General features: G+C 53.2%; 1 protein-coding gene across 3 annotated transcripts in view; it reads right to left on the bottom strand.

The window, feature by feature from the left end:
• The window catches only part of SYNE3 (spectrin repeat containing nuclear envelope family member 3), a 978,380-nt gene that overhangs the window by 934,306 nt on the left and 19,350 nt on the right, over positions 1-24,724 (bottom strand). For all 3 annotated transcript variants that reach the window (XR_014312397.1, XM_082733264.1, XM_082733263.1), the window contains 3 exons: positions 12,372-12,529; positions 2,483-2,655; positions 1,364-1,673 (listed from right to left, as the gene is read on the bottom strand). Coding sequence is in view for 2 of the 3 variants with exons in the window: in XM_082733264.1 (XP_082589390.1) it covers positions 1,364-1,673; positions 2,483-2,655; positions 12,372-12,515 (627 nt within the window). In the remaining variant the exon portion in view is untranslated. The remainder of the gene's footprint in view (positions 1-1,363; positions 1,674-2,482; positions 2,656-12,371; positions 12,530-24,724) is intronic.

Below are 24,724 nucleotides of genomic sequence, written 5' to 3'. Positions count from 1 at the left end.
TTGTTAAACCCACGGGTATATTTGGGGTCAGTGCAAAGGCTGGAAGAGGAAGCAGGACTTCGGGCCCAGAGGAGGCGGAGGCAAATGCCCAATGTCAGAACCCTTAGGGGTGAACCAGAAAAATCTCCCCATATGCAAGAGAGAAGTCTGGGTTTCCTCTTGGGCTCTGGGATAAAAATAAAACCAAACAAATAGAAAAAAACAAACAAACAAAAAACAATCACCTTTCAGAGTATGGATCCAGGAGCCTCTGGGATAATTTTGGCTTGGGGTTCAAGTTTGGAAACAGAAACTCCCCAGCAAACACATGGACACGAACAGAGGAATCACGCAGGTGAATTCCCAGGGGAGCCTGGCTGAGGCAAACACAGGCCACTTAGGGGCCAGGCCCCAGCCACAGGGGTTCTGCAGACAGAGTGCCGCTTGGGGCGAGCTCACGGCTCCAAACCGCAAAGTCCCCAAGGAAATGATCTGCCCTCTCAGGAGACCCTACGCACAGCAGCGTCAGGCTCTGGAACCTCAGCTACCCGAACAGCCTGGTGGCGACTGCAAACTGCATGCAGTGAGAACGCTGACAGATAGAGCCCCCATCCGGACGGAGGGCAACATTTACACGATGACAGAAAGAACAGTGGAGATCATAAAACAAAATTACAATTTCTTTTAAAAATACTAATTGAAATTGGTAATTCAATGGACTGGTTAAAAATCAAGAATATATGGGCCCATTGGGCCGTGCTCAGCGGGCTGTCTGCTTGACATTCTCTCTCTCTCCCTCTGCCCCTCCCCCTGCTTGCATGCTCTCAATCAAACAATCAATCAATCAAATCTGTACTAAAAAGAGGGCAAGGATATAGCGATGTGTGGGGGTGGGGACAAAGAATGGGCAGAAGGATTGAGGGGGAAGGTCCGGAGAGGTGGCTGATCCCCGAGGGGGGCGTGCGCGGATGGAGAGGTGGGGATTACGGAACATGAGCTTGGTTAGGCTGGTGGGAGGTGACTGACCGGTAGACTGACCGGTAAGTGAGTCAACAGCAGGAGGGCGCCTACACAGAGACATGGCTGGGGGGCGGGGCAAGTGGCAGGGGGGTGGGGGCAGGAGAGCCAACAGCAGGTCAGGTAGGTTAGTGAGGGAGGAGACAGACAGGGAGTGGGTAGGCGCAGGGGTGGCTCCCTGCAGGGCGGGGGCCAGCGGATGAGTGGGTGTTGGGGGGCCGCACCGCAGACAGTGAGTACATGAGCGGACGTCCAGGGTGGGGTGGGCGGGGGGCGGACGCGCAGGGAGCGAGTGCTTAGCTGTGTGGGTAAAGGGCAGGGGTGAACGACGCAGGGGCGAAGCTGGAGCCCGCCACACCTCACGCACCTGGGCTTTGGTCTTCACCGCCCCGTACTCGGCCTTCATCCTCTTCTGGGCCTCTTCGTCCACGCTGGGGTCCCCGATCCTGCTGAACAGGGAGCCCGCCTCCTCCAGCAGCCGGTCCAGGAGCACGGCCTGGTTGTCCACGTTGTGCAGCAGCACCTGGGCATGGCTCAGCTGCCACTGCTTCTCCTTCAGGCCCACCTGCAGTTCCACGGGGGCTTCCAGCGCCACCGTCATCTTCTGGAACCAGCGGTAGAACTCATCGCGAGCCAGCAGGTACTCGCTCCAGTGGAGCCACACCCACTCGATGCGGCTGCGGACAGAGCGGCGGGAGGTTGTGAACTGCCGCATCCAATACCATCCAGAGTGCGGGAGTATGGGGGGGCTTGTCCCCGGCTCCGGGGGGGGGGGCAGCGCATTGGGGGCCTGCATGTGGGTTCAGAAGGGCCACGAACTGGCTGCATCTCCCTCACTCCTCACCCGCCTCAGTTTCCCCATCTGTAACATGGAGATGGTCTCATCTATGCAGCATCTATCCAACATCGAACTACTTTGGAATTCTAAGTGAAGGGGCTTGCAAAGCCCACAGCACCGGGCCAAGTCACCCCAGGCACTCGCCAGTGTGGTTTCATAAAGATGAAACCGAGTATGGTTTCATAAAGATGGAGGGGACGCTGCTAGCTCCCACGGACGGACCCACTGTGCCTTGCTCTTGACATTGGTTACCCTCTTCCCTCTTCTCAACCACCTTCGAGGATCACTTGATCACACCCTGATCCAGGGGAGGAGCCTGGCACTCAGAGAGGTCAAGTAACTTTCCCAAGACCACACAGCAAGTCACCACAGCAGAACAAGGGGCAATCTCAGGTCTGTCTAATCCCCCACCCTTCATTGGCTCCCAGGTCTAGGCGGACAATCTAGGCTAAACTGCTATCAAGTTAATTTTCACTCTGCCATTCTGCTGAAGGACGAACACACGGCAAGTCTGCTAAGAACTAATTGTTGGCAAAACACGACTGGCTCCTACTGTCTATTATCATCATTAAGTTTGATTATAATTAGAAAGAGGTAGGCAGCACTGGCCAAAATCCCCAGAGAATGCCCTGTTCCCAGCCACCCTACCTGTGACAGTGAATCATGTAGGTGACCGTCTCCTCCCACTGGGCTTTGATGTCCCTCAGCTGGGCCAGGATTGGGGGCTTCTGGTCCTCATGGCAGCACGCCAGGAGGGTTTCAGCCGCCCGCAGCACAAGGTCCACCTTCACACGTCCCTCCGGCTCCAGCTGGCACAGTTTCTGTCATGGACACAAAAGCCAGTTTCCAGGGGTGAGACAAAGAAAGTCCAAGTGGACAGAACCTTGGCAAGACACTGGCATGATGGCAAGAGCCAGGCCTTGGAGGTCAGCGGGGCTGGGTTCTCCCCATCGCCCCTGCCTCCTTCTCCCATGACCGTGGGCAGCCAGCTAGCGGCCCTGAGGTCGGAAGCCGGGAGCCTCAGAGCTGACCACGCCCCCGCAGAGCTGTCAGATGGCGTCATAAGTTCCTTCCCTTTCCCACTTGGCCATTTCCAGCTCTGTGAGCTCAGACAAGCGGCATTAGCACCCAGGAGCCCGGTACTTGGTTTTCTCATTTGTAAAATGGGGTCATTTATAGTAACTAGCTCCCCAATTTTTCTTTCATTGTTGTTTTTCAGTATAAAATGAGAAAATGCAAGGTCCATGTCACGATGTGTGGGGCCGTGAGAATCTGTCTCTCAGGACTACTGGCGGGGGTGGGCTTGACCAAGGGCTCTCAGCTGCTCCCTCCAGGGACCAAGCAGGAACATCAAGGCAAGCTCCTCTGATGGGTGCCTGGTCTGGGAGGCCCTGCGGCCTGACCAGGATCCCTTAGAACCACACCGCAGTCCCAGACACTCCCGGATCCCCTGGACTGGGGGGTCGGACCTCCGTCAGACTGACCTTGCCCCTCCCAGCCTGATGAGGATCCCAACTCACTTTCTCTCATAAATGTTTCCCTATCAAACATACTGAGATTTAAAAAAAATTTTAATTTAAATTCAATGTAATTACCATAGAATGTATTATTATTAGTTTCAGAAGTAGAGTTTAGTGATGTGTCAGTTGCATAGAACACCCAGGGCTCCTTCCATCGCGTGCTCGTGTGCCCTCCTCAATGCCCATCACCCAGTTACCCAGCCCCGCCCCCAGCAACCCTCAGTTTGTTTCCTATGATTAAGAGTCTCTCATGGTTTGTCTCCCTCTCTGATTTCATCTTATTTTACTTTTCCTTCCCTTCCCCTATGTTCACCTGTTTTGTTTCTTAAATTCCACATATCAGTGAAATCATGTGGTATTTGTCTTTCTGTGACTTATTTTGCTTAGCCTAATATCCTCTAGTTCCATCCATAATGTTGCAAACAGCAAGATTTCATTTCTTTTGATGGCTGCATAGTATTCCATTGAATATATATACCACATCTTCTTTATCCATCCATCTGTCCATGGACATCTGGGCTCTTTCCATGGGCTCTTTCCATAGTTTGGCTATTGTGGACATTGCTGTTATAAACACTGGGGGGCACGTGCCCCTTTGGATCATTGTGTTTGTATCCTTCGGATAAATACCTAGTAGCGCAATTGCTGGGTCGTAGGGTAGCTCTGTTTTTGACTTTTTGAGGAACCTCCATGCTGTTTTCCAGAGTGGCTGCACCAGCTTGCATTCCCACCAAAAGTGTAGCAAGGTTCCCCTTTCTCCACATCCTCACCAATACCTGTCGTTTTCTGACTTGTTAATTTTATTAACACACCATTCTGACTGGTGTGAGGTGGTATCTCACTGTGGTTTTGATCTGTATTTCCCTGATGCTGAATGATGTTGAGCACATGGTTTTTTTCACGTGTCTGTTGGCCATTTGCATGTCTTCTTTGGAGAATTGTCTGGGCAAGTGTGCTGGCCATTTCTGGACTGGATTTTTTGTTTTTTTGAATGTTGAGTTTGATAAGTTCTTTTTAGATTTTGGATATTAGCCCTTTTTCTGATAAGACATTTGCAAATATCTTCTGCTATTCTGTAGGCTGCCTTCTAGTCTTGCTGACTATTTCCTTTTCTGTGCAGAAGCTTTTTTATCTTGATGAAGTCCCAATAGTTCAGTTTTGCCTTTGTTTCTCTTGCCTTCAGAGACGTGTCTAGCAAGAAGTTACTGTGGCTGAGGTCGAAGAGGTTGCTGCCTGTGTTCTGCTCTTGAATTTTGATGGATTCCTGTCTCACATTGAGGTCCTTCATCCATTTTGAGTCTATTTTTATGTGTGGTGTAAGGAAATGGTCCAGTTTCATTCTTCTGCATGTGGCTGTCCAATTTTCCCAACATCATTTGTGGAAGACACTGTCTTTTTTCCACTGGACATTCTTCCCTGCTTTGTCGAAGATGAGTTGACCACAGACTTGTGAGTCCATTTCTGGGCCCTCTATTCTGTTGCACTGATCTTTCTGTCTGTTTTTGTGCCAGTACCATACTGTCTTGATGATTACAACTTGATAGAGCTTGAAGTCCAGAATTGTGATGCCGCCAACTTTGGTTTCTTTTTCAACATCACTTTCGTTCTTTGGGGTCTTTCTGATTCCATACACATTGTAGGATTGTTTGTTCCAGCTCTGTGAAAAAGGTCAATAGTATTTTGGTAGGGATTGCATTGAACATGTAGATTGCTTTGGGTAGCACAGACATTTTAACGTTTGTTCTTCCAGTCCATGAGCATGGAATGTTTTTCTACTTCTTTGAGTCTCCCTCAATTTCTTTCATGAGTGTTCTATAGTTTTCAGAGTATAGACCCTTTACCTCTTTGGTTAGGTTTACTCCTAGGTATCTTATGGGTTTTGATGTAGTTATAAATGGGGTCGATTCCCTGATTTCTGTTTCTTCTGCTTCATTGTTAGTATATAGAAATGCAGCTGACTTGTGTGCACCGATTTTATATCCTGTGACTTTCCTGAATTCCTGTAGCAGTTCTAGCAATTTTTTGCTGGAGGCTTTCAGGTTTTCTACATAGAGAATCATGTGATCTGCCAAGACAGACAGAGTGATTTCTTCTTTGCCAATTTGTGTGCCTTTTGTTTCTTTCTGCTCCCTGATGCTGAGGCCAGGATTCCCAGTACTAAACCGTCTTGAGCTTTTATCTCACCTTGGCCTTGGCCTCTTGGAGGACCCAGATTAACACACCACGTGTAGCAATTAGCATGCCTTTGATTAACAGCAGATCGTCTCCTTATTAACTGGCATTATTTACTTCTGTGGCCACTAAAGTGTGGTCTCTGTAATAAAAGAACAACTGGATTCCAATTCCAAAGCCATTCCCTCCTACCTCGTGACTTTCATCACAGTACTTAAGACTCTCCAGGCCTGTAAAATGCGAGCCTGACGCCATCCAGGGTCATGGTCACACTCCCTGATGCAGGGAGAGCCCCGGGCACACCATCACCTGACCATGCTCCACTGTCAGCTACCAACTGTCCACTGTTAGCTCTGACTTTTCCCACCTTTGATCCCTGTTCGGTGACAGCACGTTTGCTTACCGCTCAAGCTTTCTTGTCCCACCTGCCTCCCTGGCTGCCAGCCTTCTCGGGATGAAGCCCCAGGGGGCTGGCTTTCTGGGACCCTTCTCTGCGGTGGGCACTGGGACCCGGTGAGGGAAGCCAGATGCCACTTCACTGATGACTGTGTGCCCCCACGCAGGTCAACGGATCATTCTGGGCCTCCCTTTCACACCCTGAGATAGTGACAACAATCCCCACTTGGTCTACCTCATAGGGTTAGGCCAATAATCTAAACAAATATAGTTACTTAAAACATTGCTGGGTTAATATACTTTGTAAAAGGTTGAGATATGATGTAGGGCCTTTTCCAACACGTGCAAATGGGCAGAAGTGTTAGCTCTTGTCACCTCCTAGGAGAATGGTTACCAGTTACGGTGATGATGATGGTAGAGGCCTGTCCTCCTCCCTGTATTTTCAAAGAGTGACATTAAACAAGCTCCTTCCTCAGGCTCTCTGTGGTCTGTGAGCATTGGGGCTGGTGGTACAGGCAGAGTGGAGAGCAGGGAGCTACCCCAAGAGGGGAAAAGAGGTTTTGTTTGCTTTGGGGCCTGGCCAAGCAGGGGGATACAGCAGGACCCCAAAGAACCCTACAGAGCTGCTGGGTCCCTCTCAGTATCAGGCTGTGATGTGGAAGACAAAGACCCCCTAGAAGTTAGCATGGACTAAAGATCTGGGGGCCCCTGTGGAATGTTCTGGGCTGAGGGAGATTCCCCATCCCCTGCACAGACCATGTCATTCCACTCAGGAGAAGGGGTTCCGCAGTGAAGCTCAGGATGAATTTCTTGTAATCTCAGAGATCTAATTTGATGAAGGACCCGAAATTTCTGACCCCCAGTGTTGAGGAGTAGACGGAATGCCCACACCCTGAGCTCACAAGAGGGGTGCCCCGCTAATGGCAGTTTCATAGGCAAGGGCGCTGGGAACCCACAGAAACCTGGAGGCTTGCGGGACAGTTCTCCACAGCAGTGGGAGTGGCCTCCTCATACCTGCCCCCCAAATGGGGCTCCGTCAGAATCTGGCTCTGTAAACCCAAGGGGCCAGTGGCTGGGGGGTAAGACGCTGAGCTCAGTCTCACCCCCAGAGAGAGAGAGCACCAACCAGGCCTGGAAAGTCCCCAGGAGACAACGGCCCCTTTCCCACAACCTAGTGTCCTGACGGTGTGACCTCCTATAGGCCTCTGGCCCTTTGCTCTCCTGCCTCCTCTGCTGGGAGAGGTGCAGGCTGGATGGAGGGGACACGGCAGCCCTCTCAAACCTCTGCCCTTTGCAGGGGAGGGACTCTGAGGTTTCCCTACCAAACAGGGGAGAGCTGGCCAAGCCCAAGGCAGACAGAATGCCAGCCCCTCCTGGCCCAAAGCAGAAACATCTGCCCCCAAACCAAAATATCAACCAGTCGGGTAGTTCCCGGCCTGGGGCCGGGAGGCTGGGCCTAATATTTAAGAAGCCGATTCCACCTTCCTTCACTGCTGTCAGGACAACGCTCTCTGGCTGGTGGGAAGCTCTTTTACAGCCGATCAAAGGCAAGATCCAGGAGTGCTGGCAGGAGGTGCTTGCCAGCTGGGAAGGGGCACTCGACGTGCAGCTACAGAATGATCCTGCTTAAGGAGCCAGTGAGAGTCACAGTCTGGTGGGGGCTGGATGGCGCGAAAACCTCAGGGGAGAGGAGAACAACCCGATAGGAAAGCTGGAGGAACAGGGTCAGTCTGGGCTTTCATCAATGCAGCCAGAATGAGACAGGAACTGTGCTGGGTACTATGCTTAGTGCTATGCTGGGCACTGTGTGCAGTACTGTGTTGGGTACTGACTTGGACACTGAGCTGAGTATTATGCCAGGCACTACAGTGGGTAATATACTGGGCATTGTGCTGGGCACTGTGCTGGGTAGTATGCTCAGTGCTATGTTGGGCACTATGGTGGGTACTGTGTTCAGTACTGTGTTGAGTACTATGCTGGGTACTGTGTGTAGTACTGTGCTGGGCATTACGCTGGGCATATGCTGGGCACTGTGTTGAGTACTATGCTTGGTACTGAGTTGAGCATTGTGCTGGGTATTATGCTGGGTGCTATGGTGGGTACGATGCTAGGTACTATATTGGGTACTATTCTCAGTACTCTGCTGGGTACTGTGTTGGGTCCTGGGGTCCAGGATGAACCAATACAGCCCAGGGCTTGCAGGGTGTGGTGGGGTCTGCAGCCAAGAGCACAGAGGACTGTAAATGAGCCACAGACACAACAAGGTAATGACCAGAGTTCCAAGGAGGGACGTGGGGAAACCCAAGGAGGCTTTATGAGGAGGTGGCACTGGCGCCAGCTCTTAGTGACATGCAAGCTTCTATGACGGGGGCTTGAGCAGAGGTAGAGGAGCACGAGGTGTTCAGGCACAGTGCGTCCAGCACTTGGAAGCCAAGTCCTAGGGAACGAAGCCTGTTTCTGACCACAGCTGGGCAGGGGGGGTCTGGAAGCCAGCCAGGAAGCAGCCCAGCAGGGGCGTGGCCCCAGAGCAGGGCCACGGAGGCTGGGAACCAGAGGGCAAAGAGACGAGATGCCGGGCACCAGGGGACCAGCTCCTGGAGGCTCAGGCGCAGGCAGGGAGGGTCAGCACGTACCCATTCCTGCATCGAAACCACAAGAAACTACCTCACCCACCGGCCCAGCTCTGCCAGGGGCCCTGCACTTGGCCAAGGGCCCCAGTAAGCCATTTGCCTCCCTGTTCCCTCCACCCCACCTCCACCCCAACACTCTTAAGCTCCAGGTGTTCCAGAAACTCTCCCGAGGCACCACGGCCACGCAAGGATTCGAACCCCAGCCTGCCAGAGCCCTAGTTCCCAGAGTGACACTCTCCAGTCTCCCTTCCCAGAAGGCTTCCGCCACCCTGGGGGTCCTTGAGCTGCACGAGGGGGAGAGGACCCTCCCTGCACTCTGCAGGAGGGCATGTGACTCACTCCTGGCCACAGAGCTATGAGGTGTCACAGCTGGATTGGAACTGACACCCTGGCCCCTCCAGAAAATGATTACCAGGAACACACATCACTGAGCTGGGGGTGGCGGGGGGGCCCACAAGGGAGACCCCGAGACCCCAGAGAGAGGTCCCAGGGACTGGGAGGTGGTAAAGTCCCTAGCAGCTCCCTTCCCCAGATGGCAGGAGAGAAATGTTTTCTTTCTTATTGCGAAATTGGTTTTGAAATGTCAGAGCCCAGAACGGAGCCTGCCTGAGCCCCGTGGGAGAGCCGGTGGTAGAGGACCCAGGACACGACCCCTCCCCCTAGGCTCCAGGGGCGGGCACAGGCTCTTCCTCAGGACGACCCCCTCCTCGGCTTACCACCCCCACCTCACAGCACCAGAGGGTGATGACCTGCCGGTATACGGGTGCCAGGTCCAAAGGGATGGGTAGTACCGACACAGCGGGTACATACAGGGCTGTAGTGTTCCAGGACTGAGAGCATCAGGAGCTGGGCTACGGGTGGAGAGGTGGGGTGGGGGAGGCGGTGTTTCATTTCACAAGCACACCCACACCCACACTCAGTAAAGGGTGTTCCAAGTAGAGGCAAGAGCACAGGCCAGAGGCCTGCTGAGTGGACATCTAGGCTGTCTGCCAACAGGAGAGGACATGTGCTTGCTCGGGCTGACGGCTGGAGCAGCTGAGGCCGGAAAGCAGGGTAGAGTAGGCAAGAGCAGACTTGGACACCAGGTGAAGTCTGGGTTTTCTTTGGTGGGCAACAGGGAGCCATGGAAGGTTTTAGAGGAGGAGAATCCCATCATAACATCAGGACACCCTGTGTGGCGTGGATTCTGGGCACACCTGTCCCCCTTTAGGTCGTGGGCCCTGAGGTAAGGTGGACCTCGCCTGCCTCCACTGCCCCAGGCCCCTGCATGGGGATGGCCAGCGACGCTCAGGACTCCTGCCTGGGTTCAAGCCCCGACGAGGTCAGTTTCTGGAGCTTTGGCTCATCACTGTGTCCAGGAATCACATGTTGCTATTGACAAGTGGGCACAGTAAAACAGCATTCACACGGCTTTTGTAAAATAAACGTGAAAGCGGAGAGCGCTGCCCCGAGGAACTGACAGGTGGTGAATGAAGGTCGCGCCCCCGCTTCAGGGATCGGGGAGGACGGATCATTGAACACGTGCCTCCTGGTGGCTATCACGGTGCTGCTGATGGGGAAGGCCAAGTCTGACACGGGAAGGGGCTTCAGGCTGCCAGCTCCCCTCCAGTGGGGGACTCCTTCAATCCCGGACCCTCCGAATTTCCAAACCACCATCCCCCCTGTTGTGGAAGAGACATCCAAGCCCCCCGGCTTGGTGCTCCAGACTGTCCCCCACTGACCCCCTAACCACCTCTCTGGCCCTATCCCCTGCTTCTGCCTGACACTCGGTACTGTCCTAACACTAGCCCTGTTAGGGCTCCAAGTGTGGGCTTCGGGCTCTGCTCACCTCCAGGCCTTTCTTACTTGTTCCCTCTGCCTGGAGCCCCCTCCTCCCCACCCTCACCCCTGCAGTCCCCCACTCGACTACCTCCTCTGTACTGGAGCTTCAGCAGTAAAGTCGCTTGTCCCTAGAGAATGCTCTTGATCTCCCAGGCTGGGAGACACAACCTCCCTGGGGTTCTTCAAGAGCCCCGGGTTCTCCGCTCACTTCACTGTCCAATTGGGAAGCATTTGATCATAGGACATTCGATCACCTGGGAGTCCCAAGGCCGTGGTCTGAGGCCTGCCGCAGGGGAAGCTAGTGAAAAAATGTGACTCAAAAGGGCAGGTCTCTGGTCCACCAGAGTCAGGCACTGAAGGTATGAGAAGCACATTCTGAGATAATTAGCACCATCCCTTTCTAGAAGGGAAGTAGATGGAGGCCCAACAGGGTCAAATGACTGGCTGGTGCTCACACAACCAAGCAAGAAGCCGAGCTGGGATTTGAACACAAGATGTCCAGACTCCATAGCCTGGCCTCACTCAAATCCAGTGAGCTGTTCTATGGGAAGAGTGTCGAAGGAACCAGAACACCCTGCTTTCTGCCCTGCTGGGCACAGTTTTATTGTGAATAGCATCTCTGGTCATCAGAGGAGCACATGAGGCTCTAGGGAAACAGAAAGCTCATCTGACAAGGACTCAGAAGATTCGAATTCCAGGAGAGAATGTCCTACCCAGAGACGGTTCCAATGTGGACGAGTCACATGACCTAGGCCTCAGTTTCCCCATATGTAACTGAGGCTCCTCCTTCACAATGTTGTGTTGAACCTGAAATGATCAGCCTTACAAAGGTGATATAAATTTCTTCATTTAGGGCACCTGGGTGGCTCAGTGGGTTAAGCCGCTGCCTTCGGCTCAGGTCATGATCTCGCGTCCCGGGATCGAGTCCCACATCGGGCTCTCTGCTTGGCAGGGAGCCTGCTTCCTCCTCTCTTTCTTTCTGCCTGCCTCTCTGCCTACTTGTGATCTCTCTCTGTCAAATAAATAAATAAAATCTTTAAAAAAAAAAAATTTCTTCATTTAGACCATCCATTTCTAAAAAGAGCATTAGGTATTTTCAGAAAGATACACCAAATCAGTAAGACTGCATGAAAAAAAGAAAGCAACCCAGGACAGTGGGTATGGGGTCAGCTCGACTTCTAGCCTGGTCGGGAGATCGGTTTGTGTCGGAGAAGGTCAGCTGCCCTTAAGAGTGACCATTGTTAGGTGACAAGTTAGAATTGCAGGATATTCCGATGGAGGTGACCTGAGAGACGTGTCCGTCACGGCTTTGCTCAGAGATGGGAAACTGAGGCCCAGAAAGGGAGAGGGACTTGACTAAGGTCACACAGCACATTAGCATCAGCATAGAGAGTCTAACTCAGGTCTCTGATTCATGCTGATGTTCCTGCCTTGTCCCCAGGCCCGGAGCAGATGCCCGTGGATGGGGGCAGCGCAGTGCCAGGCCAGGCCCCGGGCACCAGCACTTCTAGTAGGCACAGCACCACAGACCCTGAGCCCTGCCTTGTGGGGAGCAAGGCCAGACCCTGGCCCTGGGGTCACTTCTCGTCGGGCAGAACCAACCTCCTGAAGGCCGATCTGGACCCACCCAGACCTGGAAGGGACGTCCGGCTCAGGGACTCAGGGAAGCAGGAGGGTGCTAGAGACCTACCCGGCCGCATGGAGCCTCTGCCGGTGCGGAAGAACCAGACGGCCACTGAGAGAGCATGGTCCCAGGACCAGAAGCAATTGCGTCACCCGGATCATGCTAGCAATACCGTTGGCAGGGAAGGGGGTCCGGGGGGGGCTGCCCTGACCTCCCAGATCAGAATCGGCACTCCAACCCAAATCCCCGGGAGATTCCAGCACATCCAAGTTTGAGACACACCCCTGCCATTTATCAGCCCGGAAACCTGAGGCCTGAAGGGGGAGGGACCCAGCCAAGGCCACGGGGCCACGGAAGCCCCGGCCTCTGCATACCTCGGTCTCCCGCAGCCTGGCCTCCAGGGCCGCCCGGGGCCCCTGGGTGTTGTCGTTGACCTGCAGTCGCTCCTGCACGGCCTTCATCCACTTGAGGGCGTCCTCCACGCTCCTGTCGAAGCCCTCCTGGGGCGGCTGAGTCATGGCACCTGTGGGGGCTGAAGGCAGGACCACATGAGATCGGGCCGGCGGGTGAGATCGTCGGGTAGTGTTGGTGGGGATGGAACCGACTCTGGGGACAGACCCGCAGCCCACCAGCGCCCCTCCTGGTGCTCCCACTCGGCTGCACAGTCCTCCAAAGGACCACAGAGGAGACCCCCGGGGTCTCTCCTATGGGAGAGCGGGCCCTGGGCGCCGGGCTGGCAGACATCCTCCCCAGCCTCTCAGCGTCCCTGCCTCCCGCTCACCCTAGCTGGGGACTCAGGACCAACCCTCTTCTGACTCTGTGGGTTGAAGCCCCTCCAAAGGAGAATCCCAAAACACATACAGTCTGAGATGCCCATGACACATAATGAATCATGATCTCAATGGATCGAGTAGTCTCACCCTGAGAAATAATTTTTGGCATCACGCAAGCTGAGGTCAGCCCCAGAATCCCACCTGAATATTACCATCTCAGGGCTGGGGACGGGCCCCATCCACCAGGAGTCTTGTTGTTAGCTCTCCACGAACTTGGGTCCATGGGGGATAATCACTGGTGTTTTTCCGCTGAGCCACAGACCACCTAGCTTGTGGTGGCCACGGACATTCAACTGACCCACCTGCTCTGAAGCCTGGATCCCGGAGCTAAAGCAGCCCTCCCTATGGTGCCCCCCACTCCCTCGCCCTTACCTTTCAGCGGCAGACACCAGGGCTCAGATTTTCACCCGTAACTTTCCTAGAATCCCACTAAACCCAGGCAAAACTATTCTGTATTCCAGCTCTAGTTGTCTGCTTATACCACGATAACTGACTTCGGATTAAAGTTATTTATATCTGCATCGTACGGGAGGGGATTGTGTGTAGCTTATCCCCAACCTCCCATAACGCCTCTGCCAATGTTGAGACGGCCCAGAACTGGTATAAAGTTTAAGGCACCGAAAAACGAATGTAGCATTGGTTAAAATGGCAAATGAAGCAAAATTGGAAAAACCCAAATGCCCAGCAGTGGGCATTAGTGAAGGGATGCAGGGTTCCCCGCCTTTAGGATATTATGCAGCCCACGAAAAGTACGCTTAAAATGAGTGGATGATGGAGAATTTTTACACTATAACAATACCAAAACATTCGGCAAAATTGTATGTTTAGTAGTTACAACACTACACTAAAAGCAAACAGAGCCACAAAAAACTAAGCTCCTGGGGAAAGGTTAGGCAGTCGGGCCACGACGGGTCCACGTGACTGACTGCAGGGGGCGTGGCCCACAGTGGCTGAAGCCACATCCCACGTGACCTCAGGCCTCTCTTTTCCTGGCACAGTGTCCTTGGAGGCTGCTCCGGTAGAGACTGTTGGCCTGTGGATGGTGGAAAAATAGAGTTGGAAGCTTCGGTTTCCTTATTTTTCAACAGGCACTTTGGGAATTTTCTAGAAAGAGCAACCACCCCTTTAAAAATAAAAATTTAAAAAAAACACAACAGTTTCTTCACAAGGTTGAACTGTGTGTTGGCTCTGTCCTCCATCATCAGCTTGCGGTCCAACAAGCCTTGACGGAGGGCCTGAGGCTCTAAGCTCCCACCCAGGCGCGGCACAGGCTGGGCTGTGTCCCCAGCGTGCAGAGGACGGGCCTTCACCGCCGACGCAGGCGGTCCGCACGGGGGACCTGGGCCTGCAGTTAGGAGCTCAGCGTCCCAGCCTGTTGTTTTCCTTTCAGAGCTGTTTTGATTTTTTTTTCTAACAATTTAATAAGTTCCCTGAAGCCACTCCCTGTCTTTGAATGCTCTGTTTGTAAAGCACAGTAGAATGTGTGGGCGCTTAAATTGGTTCATTGTGTCTTTAATCTCCCGCCTAGTGTGGGACTTGATTGGCTTCCAGAAAGCTCAGCTTTTACGTAACTTTACAAAGCAAGGCAGGGGAGGGGCAGAGAGGAGTCTCCCAGAGTTTCTGGGGGCAGGCCCGCTGGAAGGAACTTTCTTCATTGCCACACGGCCTGAGAGAGGCTTGGGAGAGCCCTTCTGGCGGCAAATGCCCAGGGCCTGTAAGGCAGGGTGATTCGGAGACCCCGATGTACACTGCACGTTACACGTTGTACGATGTACATTACATGGGACACCTGGTGTGCAGCGGGGTACGGCGGGGCTCAGGTGGGCCTCAGACCCCTGGATCGGCCTCCACTGAGGGACCTCATGAGGCTGGGCTTGGGGAGCCCCAGGCGGAGTTCAGGAGACGGAGGCATCTTAGCCTGTTTTGCAACCATTTCGTTCCCCATGACACGCACGGGAACTCAACACAAGCTTGCAGTGAGGCCTGTCTCAAGAAGCTCACAGGAGAGGGATGCCTGGGTGGCTCGCTCGGTGAAGCGTCTGCCTTTGGCTTGGGTCATGATCTCAGGGTTCTAGGACGGAGCCCCACGTCTGGCTCCTTGCTCAGCAGGGAATCTGCTTCTCCCCACCCCCCCCACCCCGCCCCTGCTTGTGCTCACGGCTCTCTCTCTCTCTCAAGTAAACAAAATCCTTTTCAAAAATTAAAAAAGCTCACGGGAGAGAAGCAGCACACTGAGCACGCATGTGGGCTGCAGATGAATGTGCTCGGGGCTGGCGTGGGGGTGGTTTGAGGGAAGCGGGACAGCTCCAAACTTCCAGAGCTTTCTCTGAATAAAGGCTTGAAATGGCAACAATAGAGTGCAAAGAATTACAAAGAAAACCAATGGTCTGAAAACACAGTTATCAGGGGCCCTGGGTGGGTTCAGTCTGTTGAACATCAGACTCTTAGTTTCGGGTCAGGTCACCATCTCAGGGTCCTGAGATCGAGCCCCGCATAGGGCTCTGCTGTCAGAGGAGAACCTGCTTCAGGTTCTCTCTCTCTCCTCTCCTTCTGCCCCCTTCCTGTGCTAGCTCGCTAAATAAATAAATAGATAAGTAAATAAAATCTTTAAAAAAAAAAAACTATAGTTATCAAAAGACTAAATCAATGAGATATACATGCACAAACACACAATTTTTTATTAACACATTAAATCACAAGAGCTAACAATGGGGCTTCGCTACACGACTATTTCTGAGCTTCGGGCAGGTGACCCTGGCCAGGGAGGGTCGAGAGGGGAAGCCTTCACAGGGGTGGGCGGAGGCTGGGGGTTAGGCCGAAAGGGGCAGGGGCAGGAGGACCCCAGAGGGAAGGCTATGGGAGCAAGCACGGGGCTGGTCCGTAGGAGGAGAGAGAGTGAAAGGAAACTGTCCCAGTTTCCAGCCTCCTGTGGGGTTACCACAAATATGGCAGGAAGAGAAATGACATTTTGGCCTTGACGACAGACAAGCTGGGCCAGGTCGCAGGCATAAAGCCGAGGCAGGACAGATCAGGGGCTCAGCTGGAACCCGGGTCACAACCCCTAAGTGTGAGAGGCTGACATGTTAGTAGGAGGCTGGCAGGACTTGTGGGATCCAAAGGGGGGGGGAGCTGAACTAGAGCTTGAGGAGGAAGGCTCAGGGCAAAGTGAGGGCCCAAACGCGGTTGAGTGTGTGCTGTGGTAGAGGGTGCTGGAAACGGGATGTAGCCCAAAGGGAAGAGAAAGGCATGAACAGGGCTGCCATGGTATACGGCCTACACTGCGCCAGGCACTTGGCCCAGGGCACCCGCCACCACGACCTGAGAGGGAGGGGACACAGGGGGCGGCAGACTCATGCTGCCCCACGGCGGGAGTTCAGCCCAGCCTCCCCCGTCTACCAGCACCTTCCTCGTAGAATGTCGTGGGGACTCGTCAGGAAAGCAGGTGCTCCAAGCCCAGCACTGCCCGGCCGCCCCCACTTCTCCCCTCACAGTTAAGAACACTGGGACTAGGACGTCTGGGCGGCTCAGTTGTTTAAGTGTCTGCCTTGGGCTCAGGTCATGATTTCGGGGCCCTGGGATCGAGCCCCACATCAGGCTCCTTGCTCAGCGGGGAGTCTGCTTCTCCCTCTGCCTGCTGCTCCCCCTGCTTGTGTGCTCGCTCGCTTGCTCTCTCTCTCTCTCTCTCTGACAAATAAATAGAATCTTTGGGAAAAAACAAGAACAAAAAAAACACTGAGACCAGACACACAGACCCACGGCTTCAGGCTTGAGAGCTCAACCTCATTCTGTCAGATTCCACAGTCTGTGCCCGTCCCGCGGACCACACTGTCTCCAAAGCCAAGTCCAGCTCCCTGTCCCTTGGGGCATCTGACAGACGTGCCCCAGGGCGGGCAGTGACCCCATATTGGACAGGATCCTATCAGGTGAGTCAATCCAGCGGCAAACCTCCGGGGCCAGCGGACGCAGGGGTGCGGGAGCCCAGAAGCCGCGAGGAGACCAGAGGGAGGCAGGGGATCGGCCCCCCTCTCCACGCAACTGGAGCCACCGAGCAGCAGGGACTGAGCACTGCAGCAACAAAACCACTGACTCTGACTACTGACGGCCCGCCGGGGCTCAAAGCCCGTCTCCTGACAGTCGGTGCACAGACCCCCCCTTCCCCTTCCCAGGACCTGCAGAGCTGAGGCGGTATGGTGCAGGCCCCTCCTGGCTCTGCGGTACCACCAGACTCCCTAAGGAACAGGCTGGGACAGTCCCCTGCTCAGTCCTTCCAACGCCTCCTCTGGGAACACTGTAACACGTGCCATTTGGGGATCTGGCCGCTGTTGTCATGCTGCTAAGGACCTCGCCCAATTCCAATGGGGAACGCAGTACCCCAGGACACCCAACCCCTCCCGGGCAGAGAGAGGGGCAAAGCCAGGTTCACAGAGTGGCTGTCATGGGGCTGGCATTATTGGTTCCAATTTACAAAGATGGAAACAGACCCAGGAAGGTAAATGCGCCTGTCCCAAGGGGCGGACGCAGGGTTGAGGGTAATAATTGCGATAGGCAACAAGGGTCTGGTGTTGTGTGTGTGCCTAACTCTAGGATGAAGGGCTTATGGCTATTAACTCATTTATCCTACAAAGCCCCAGTGAGAGACTTGGCATTACCCCTACGTTATTGCTGAGAATATTAAGGATCCGTGATACTAAGAACGTCACCCGAAGTCAGAGTGATATTAAGTAGAAGGTGTAGGACTTGAACTCAGGTTGGCCTGCGTCCAAAGCCTTTGCTCTTAAACACCACAGTTCTACGAAGTTTCCATGCCTTTGTCCGTGGCCCCCAGCTGCCCAACCCCAGTGAGGGCTGCCCATGCAGTGCGGGGAGCCCGCGGATCCTCTCTGATGAACATCAAAGTTCCAAGAAGGCTCCTTCGGGGGGACATCTGGGCCTCTGTTCAGAGATCTGGCCCTTGCTGCAGGCAGCCACAGTCCTGCAGTGTGGAGCCACTGGCATTCGTTCTGGAACCCAGAAGCCTTCAGCACGCAGACCTCAGTAATCCCTGGACCGTGGCAGACCCTATGGAGAGTGACAGCCCGCTGTGCCTGCCCTGCCAGCCTGGCCAGTGGCCGCCACCACACACTGACCCTGAGCCCGGGGAACGGGGCGCGCGCCCCTTCCGTGACTCGCCCAGCTTCCCCGTGACTCATTCCCGCCCCGCCACGGTTTCCATCCTTACTCATTCCCGCTGCTCTCATGGATGCAGACGGAATTTCAGGCAGCTGGTTTGAATCCCAAAGTTTATTTCAAGTGGATTCTGGGAATGCACTCTTTTGTTTACATGTGGCGATGATGATGTGGCCAGGCCACCATTCAAGAGTGTCGTTCGGAGCACCAGGACGTTCCTGGGGCAGTTCTCTCCTGCCCAGCATGCCCAGAAGGTGATTCTGAGAGCAAAGCATGAAGAGACCTTATTTCATCTTTTAACAGCCTCTACGGGCCCGAATCCAGAGCCGGGACAATCGCTGGGCTCTGTCCCATCTCAGAGGGAAGGACAGGCTCAGAGAAGCTAAGGGACAGGCCCAAAGCCACACAGACGACAGGCCACCGCAACCTACCCTCTGCCCACCGCACTTGCTGATACCAAAACCCCCTCATCCTACCAGGCTTGTGGGGTCCACTTTACAATTCCAGCCCAGAGGGGACCGGCCAGTGATGGCTTTCACAATGAGGGCTCTGAGAACGATTTTCAAACAGCCCCCGTGACGGAAAAACGGCCGCTGGCAGTGAACACTGTTCTCCGGCCCAGCTCCTGCCCCAGACTCTGATTCTGAAACAGCGTTTCCCAGTCCTCTCAATCGACTGAAGCCAAGCTCTTTGTCAAAAGGCACAGCGCGGAGGACGCCACAATTTCTACCCAGGGAGCGCTAACCTCAGTGAACATGGTCAAAGGTCAAATACAAGCATCTGGGAATGGAGAGAGAATGCACAGGGCAACTAAGAGACAATGGGGGGAGAATGCACCCCTGGGGTAGGGCAGAGGCTCCTGGGGCACAGGTGTGCTTGGCTCCAGCTGCCGGCTGGAGGCGGGGCGGGGGGGAGGGGAGGGGGCAGGCAGGCACCAGTCAGAGGCCTCAAAGGGGTGGGCTCCTTGTAGGGATCTTGAGGCCCCAGGATCACGGCCGACTCCTGGCAGCGTGGGCAGGGCGTTGAGAAGTCCAGGAGGCACGGACTGGCTGTCAGATGCAGATCAGAGAGCACTGGGCAGGGTGTCAGAGTACGAGTCCGACCTGGCTGGGACAGAGAGCCTTAGACCACAGGCATGAGGTCGCTCAGGCCAGTCAAGGCGGTCCTACTGGCTTCTGATTCAGAAAAGATTGTTATGTTAGGTGGGTGTTGGTTTTTCACACTGTGGGTCATGACTCAATCTAGGCTCCGGCAGTAAAAACATGGCTCCCAGTCCCAAGGACACCGTGATGACACCCCCTAAGTCTTCGGGCCGGAAGGCCATCCAGGACAGCTGCAGGTGCTGCCCCAGGCTCCACGGCCCCGGCCTGAGAAGATCTGGCCCAATGGGATGGAAGCCAGGATGAGGTGTCAGCCCTTTGTCCCTGCACCTGCCCTGGCCTCCCTTCCCAAGTGATCTGTGACAGCATGGCGGTGACAGACATCCCCACGCCCCTCCTCCAGGCCTCTCACTGGCCCTGCAAAGCTGAGGCATCTATCAGGTCCCCTGTGCCTCACGCCTTCTCTCGGAAGTGGTGGGGCAGGGGAGTCTTCCCAGGGAGTAGCAAATCCCACAGTCATCCCCGAACCCACAAGACCTGCCTGGCCTCTGGCCCGACCTCCCACAGCACCTCCCCCAGAACTGGAGCCCCCTCCCTGCAGGGTCTGCACCATAGCCCACGGGAAGTGTGGCCACAGTGACCACGCACACCTTGCCCCACGCCTCCTGCGGCTCCCCCATGGAAGAAAGCAATGGCAAACCTTTTTAAAGGAGAAGCCGTGGCTGCATGTAACGTATTCTCAGAGCCCACTCTCACCAAGACGGATTTCAGAAATGAGAACTTTCGGCTAGGTGAAAATCTGGCTTTTCAATCTGAGAGCATTGCCCCAACATGTACAGTTTTTAACTTTTTATTTGTTTTTATTAGACTAGATTTGGCATACGACCTGTGGCCTCCGGAAACACCTCCCTCAGGTCCTAATTTGAGAACGCTTGGACTGGTGGATGAGGCCAGGGCTCCTCGTGACCCTCAAGGACCGAGCTCCCCGCTAACCCTAGCTCCACTTTGCTGCACCACAAGGCACACTGTCAGGTTTTCCAGAAGCTTTGAGTCTGAGTGCTGCCCCCTCCTCCAGCTTAGTTCTGGCTGGTAAGTCCTTTCCTACCACACCCCTCTGCACCTCCTTCCAACAGACACTTCTCTGATCTCCTTTCCAAGATCCACTTAGCGCCACCGAGAGAGGTGGAGACCTTCCAGCTTCCTCCTTTCCTGCCCAACAACCCCTCCTTCCTCAGCAGCTCGTGGACACTGTGTACGCTGCTGTTGATGATGGGTTTACTAAGCACCATCTGTGGATTTCCCCATGTTCTCCTTCCCACCTAGGAGGGAGTTAGGATTATGGTTTCCATCTCATGGAAAGAAAATTGGGTTTTGCTTGAGGGGGGGGAGGTGCACAGCATGGTTCGTAAGCCACGGACCCAGAATGGGACCCGGCCGCTGCACCGCGCTGTTCCTGTTCCATTGCTCCTTTGTGCTGAGGAGTTCTCTGAAGGAAGGCAGGGTCAGACTCATCTTTTTGGTTAGCTGACTGGAGGTGGGGTCACCTTCATTTCCAACGGCTTCCCTGGGAGTATAACTGATGAATAAGGCATTGTTAAAAGGCACAATTTATAGGGTTTGGCATGTACACCCATAAAACCATCACCTCACTCAAGATAAAGAACACATCCATCACGCCCCGGGTTCCTGATCCCACGTCCGGTCCCTCCCTTCTGTCCACACCCCATCGCCCGCAAACGCTGATGTGTGCACGGTCACTGCAGGGCACTTGGCATTTTTCTGGAGGATTTCACGTAAATCGTATGATGCACTATGTATGTGTGTATGAATTTTTGGCCTGGCTCCTTTCCCTCGCCACAGCTCCTCTGGGATACATCCACGCGGATGCTCGTCTCAATGGCTCATTCCTTCCTGCGCTTTGTAACGGCCCCATTCTGCGCAGACAGCACGGACGGACCGTTTGCAGCTTTTACGAATAAAGTGGCTCAGAACACTTGTGTACAGACATTCCCTTTCATTTCTCTTGCAGAAATATGTAGGGGTGGAGAGGCTGGATCACGTGGTTGGTGTGATGTTTATACTTTTTGGTAGCCTGGCAGTTGCCAGGCTGTTTTCCAAAGAGGCCACACCCCTGGCCATTCGTGACAGCAGTGTGTGTGAGGGTTCTGGTTCCCGCACATCCCCCCATGGCCAGGTCTTCAATCTTAGCCTCTTATAAGAGGTGTGCCGGGATAGTTTATTGTGACTTTTAATCTGCAGTCCAGAAGGCCAACCACCTGATTGTCTTGTGTTTGCACTTCGAGCACCCTTACTAAGCTCCCGGGCTCCAAAGAGCACTTCCCAGGCTCCTCCTCCTTTCAGGCTGTCCCTGGCTCAGCTCCCAGCCTGGCCATGGGCTGAAGGCCAGAGGAGTAGGGAGCTAAGTGACAGGGGGACACACAGCCAACAGGAATCTGCTCCAATTCCAAGGGGCCTGCCAGCTGACTCCTTGAACAGGTGGTTCTCTGAGGCCAAAACCCTTGAACCAACAGCCAGAAGCATGTAGCATGTGATGGTCTCTCTGAGCTCTGAAACAGAGGTTCTGGGGGGTGCCCTACTCTGTGCTCCTGGAGCTCTCAGACGGGCTGAGTTCAAAAGGGACCTGGATGCCCGCACACAACTCAGCAACTCAGCTCACTCAGTGGCTGCCACGGGATGAAAAGCGACAACTCCCCCAACCGCACTGAGCTCCTTTGAACGTGAACTTGCATCTGAGCCCGGCCCTTGCCTGTCTTGATCGCTGCTGCCTTGATCAAGGTACCTGGGACAGACACTGAGACGTGGCTGGTGTTACAAATATGTGTGAACAGACAGGTAAATCTGGAAATTATAGAGAATAGTATTTACTCCCACTGTCACTTAAGTTGGTACTTGGTAATTATCAGCTCAATTCTTTTTTTTTTTTTTTCTAAAAGGAAGGGGACCTACTGATAAAGAAACAATTAGTGTCATAGTTACTGTTAATTTTCAACAAGGGTGCCAAGACAATTCAATGAGAAGAGAAGAGTCTTTTCAACAAATAGTGTTGGGACAACTTTATATCCACAGACAAAAGACAGAACTTGGACCCCTACCTCACACCATAGACCAAAGTAACTCAAAATAGATCAAAGGTCAAATTGTAAAGAGCTGGACTATAAAACTCGTAGAGGGAATCATGAGCATAAATCTTCCTGGCCTAGGACTGGGCACTGTTATCTTGGATATGACACCAAAAGCACAAGCAACAAAGGAAAATTAGATAAATCAGACTTAATCAAAATTATAAACTTCTGTGCTTCAGAGGACACTATCAAGAAAGTGAAGAGAGGGGTGCCTGGGTGGCTCAGTGGGTTAAGCATCTGCCTTCGGCTCAGGTCATGATCTCAGGGTCCTGGCATCGAGCCGCACATCGGGCTCTCTGCTCGGCAGGGAGCCTGCTCCTGCCCACACCCCCCCCCCCCGTCTAGCTCTCTGCCTACTTGTGATCTCTCTCTCTCTGTCAAATAAATATAAATAAAATCTTTGGGGAAAAAAGTGAAGAGAAAACCCCACAGAATGAAAGAAATTTTGCAAATTATTTATCTAATAAGGGATGTCTATCTAGAAAGACAAAAACCCAATTATAAAATGAGCAAAGGATCTGATTGACATTGCTTCAAAGAAGATGTGGGTACACATGGCCAATGAGCACATCAGAAGATGTTCAATATCATTAGCCATCAGGGAAATGCAAATTAAAACCAAAATGAGATACCACTTTGTGCTCATTGGGACCCTTAGAGTCAAAAAGATAAACAATAACAAAGTATGCTCGAAGACGGGGAAAAAGGGGAACCCCAGATACTGCTGGTGAAAATATACAATGATGCAGGCACTTTGAGAAATGGCCTGTTGGTTCCTGAAATGAACACATAGTTACCAGAGGACCCGGCAATCCCTGGGTGTTTACCCAAGAGAAATTACAACATGGCCCCACTTGAAAACTTGTACACACGTGTTCATGATAGCCAAGAAAGTGGAAACAACCAATACACCCGTCAACTTATGAATGGGTAAATACATGTGTTACATTCATACCATGGAATATTACTCAGCAAGAAAAGAGAATGAAGCCATCATAAAGCCATACTATAAATGTCACTTGAAAACATGATGTTAATGACAGAAGCCAATCACAAAGGACCACACACCACCTGATTCCACTGATATGAAATGTTTAGAACAGGCAAATCTATAGACATAGAAAGTCGATTTGTGTTACCTAAGGCAAGGGTTGGGGAAAGAAGGGGGTGGTGTAGGGTTTCCTTTTGGGGGAATAAAAATATTCTAAAAATGATCATAGTAACTTTTGTACAATTCTGTGAATGTACTAAAAGGCATCAAACTGCATACTTTAAATGGGTGAAATATGTTGTGAATTATATCTCAATAAAGCTTTTTAAGAAACGATCAGAATCCAAAAACTAAGAGGGCCATTCAAAGAGACCTAGTTTAAGCACCCATCTTTGTTTGAATTTCCTTAAAAATGTACCCATCCAAAGGCCTCCAAGACCCTTGCACACCTCCAGTGATGGGTGGCTCACTACCTATTCACAGCAGCCCATCCTCTTTTTACAAAGCTCAGGATTCCCTCCGGGGCTGAGCAAAGTGCAGGCCTGGGAGCAGGCGGTGCGGCTGGCCAGGACTGCATCACCAGGGCCAGCGGGCTGACACTGGGCAAACTCTGTGGGCATACCCTACCAGTGGTATGCCCATATATGAGGAGTTAACGGGCTACCTGAGATCTTTTGTAAAATGGTGAACCTATACATTCCATCCACTGAGCACTTATTAGGTACCAGGAAACCTCTTTGTCTCCTGGCCCGCATGGCCTCACCTGACCCTTAAGGTAACTTTGACGGTTCTTATGATAGCCCCTACTACAAAGATAAGGAAACTAAGTCTCAAAGAGGTGAAATAACTTGACTTCAAACTTTCAGGGGCACCTGGGTGGCTGAGTTGGTAAAGTGACCAACTTAATTTTGGCTCGGGTCATGATCTCAGGATTGTGGGGTGAAGACCCTTGTTGGGCTCCACAGTAAGCATGGAGCCTGCTTAAGATTCTCTCTCTCCCTCTGCCCCTCTCCCCACTCAATCTCTCACACACGCGCTCTCTCTCTCTCAAAAATAAAATAAAAAAAATCTCAGAACTGGTCACTGTGATTGCCCAAGAGGCACAGCCGGGATTTGAACCTGGGTCTCTCAGACTCCAGAGCAGCAACTCAGCCAGCCAGTAAGGCCAGACTGCTTCTGAGAGCCTGACACCTCGCCAGCATCCAAACTGGGCTTCCGGACACTATGTGAGCGGCATGAAACGGGAACAAACAGAAAGCAAACTCTGCCACCCTTCAGAGGGGCAGAAGGCAGCAGCCCGGCAGGCTGAGCAAAGCGCGGGCCTGGGAGCAGGCGGTGCGGCCGGCCAGGACCACGTCACCAGGGCCGGCAGGCTGACACTGGGCAAACTCTGTGGAACAGAGGGGAAGCATTCCAGCAGGCTTGCCAGGGTTCGCAACTCAAGGACACATCACTTGGTACTGGGAATTCCTGGGAGGAGCAAACCCTCCCTGT

This window comes from Mustela nivalis (genome assembly GCF_964662115.1).
Source record: "Mustela nivalis genome assembly, chromosome: 6".
Taxonomy (NCBI): Eukaryota; Metazoa; Chordata; class Mammalia; order Carnivora; family Mustelidae; genus Mustela; species Mustela nivalis.
This window is presented reverse-complemented; position numbering and strand designations above follow the sequence as displayed.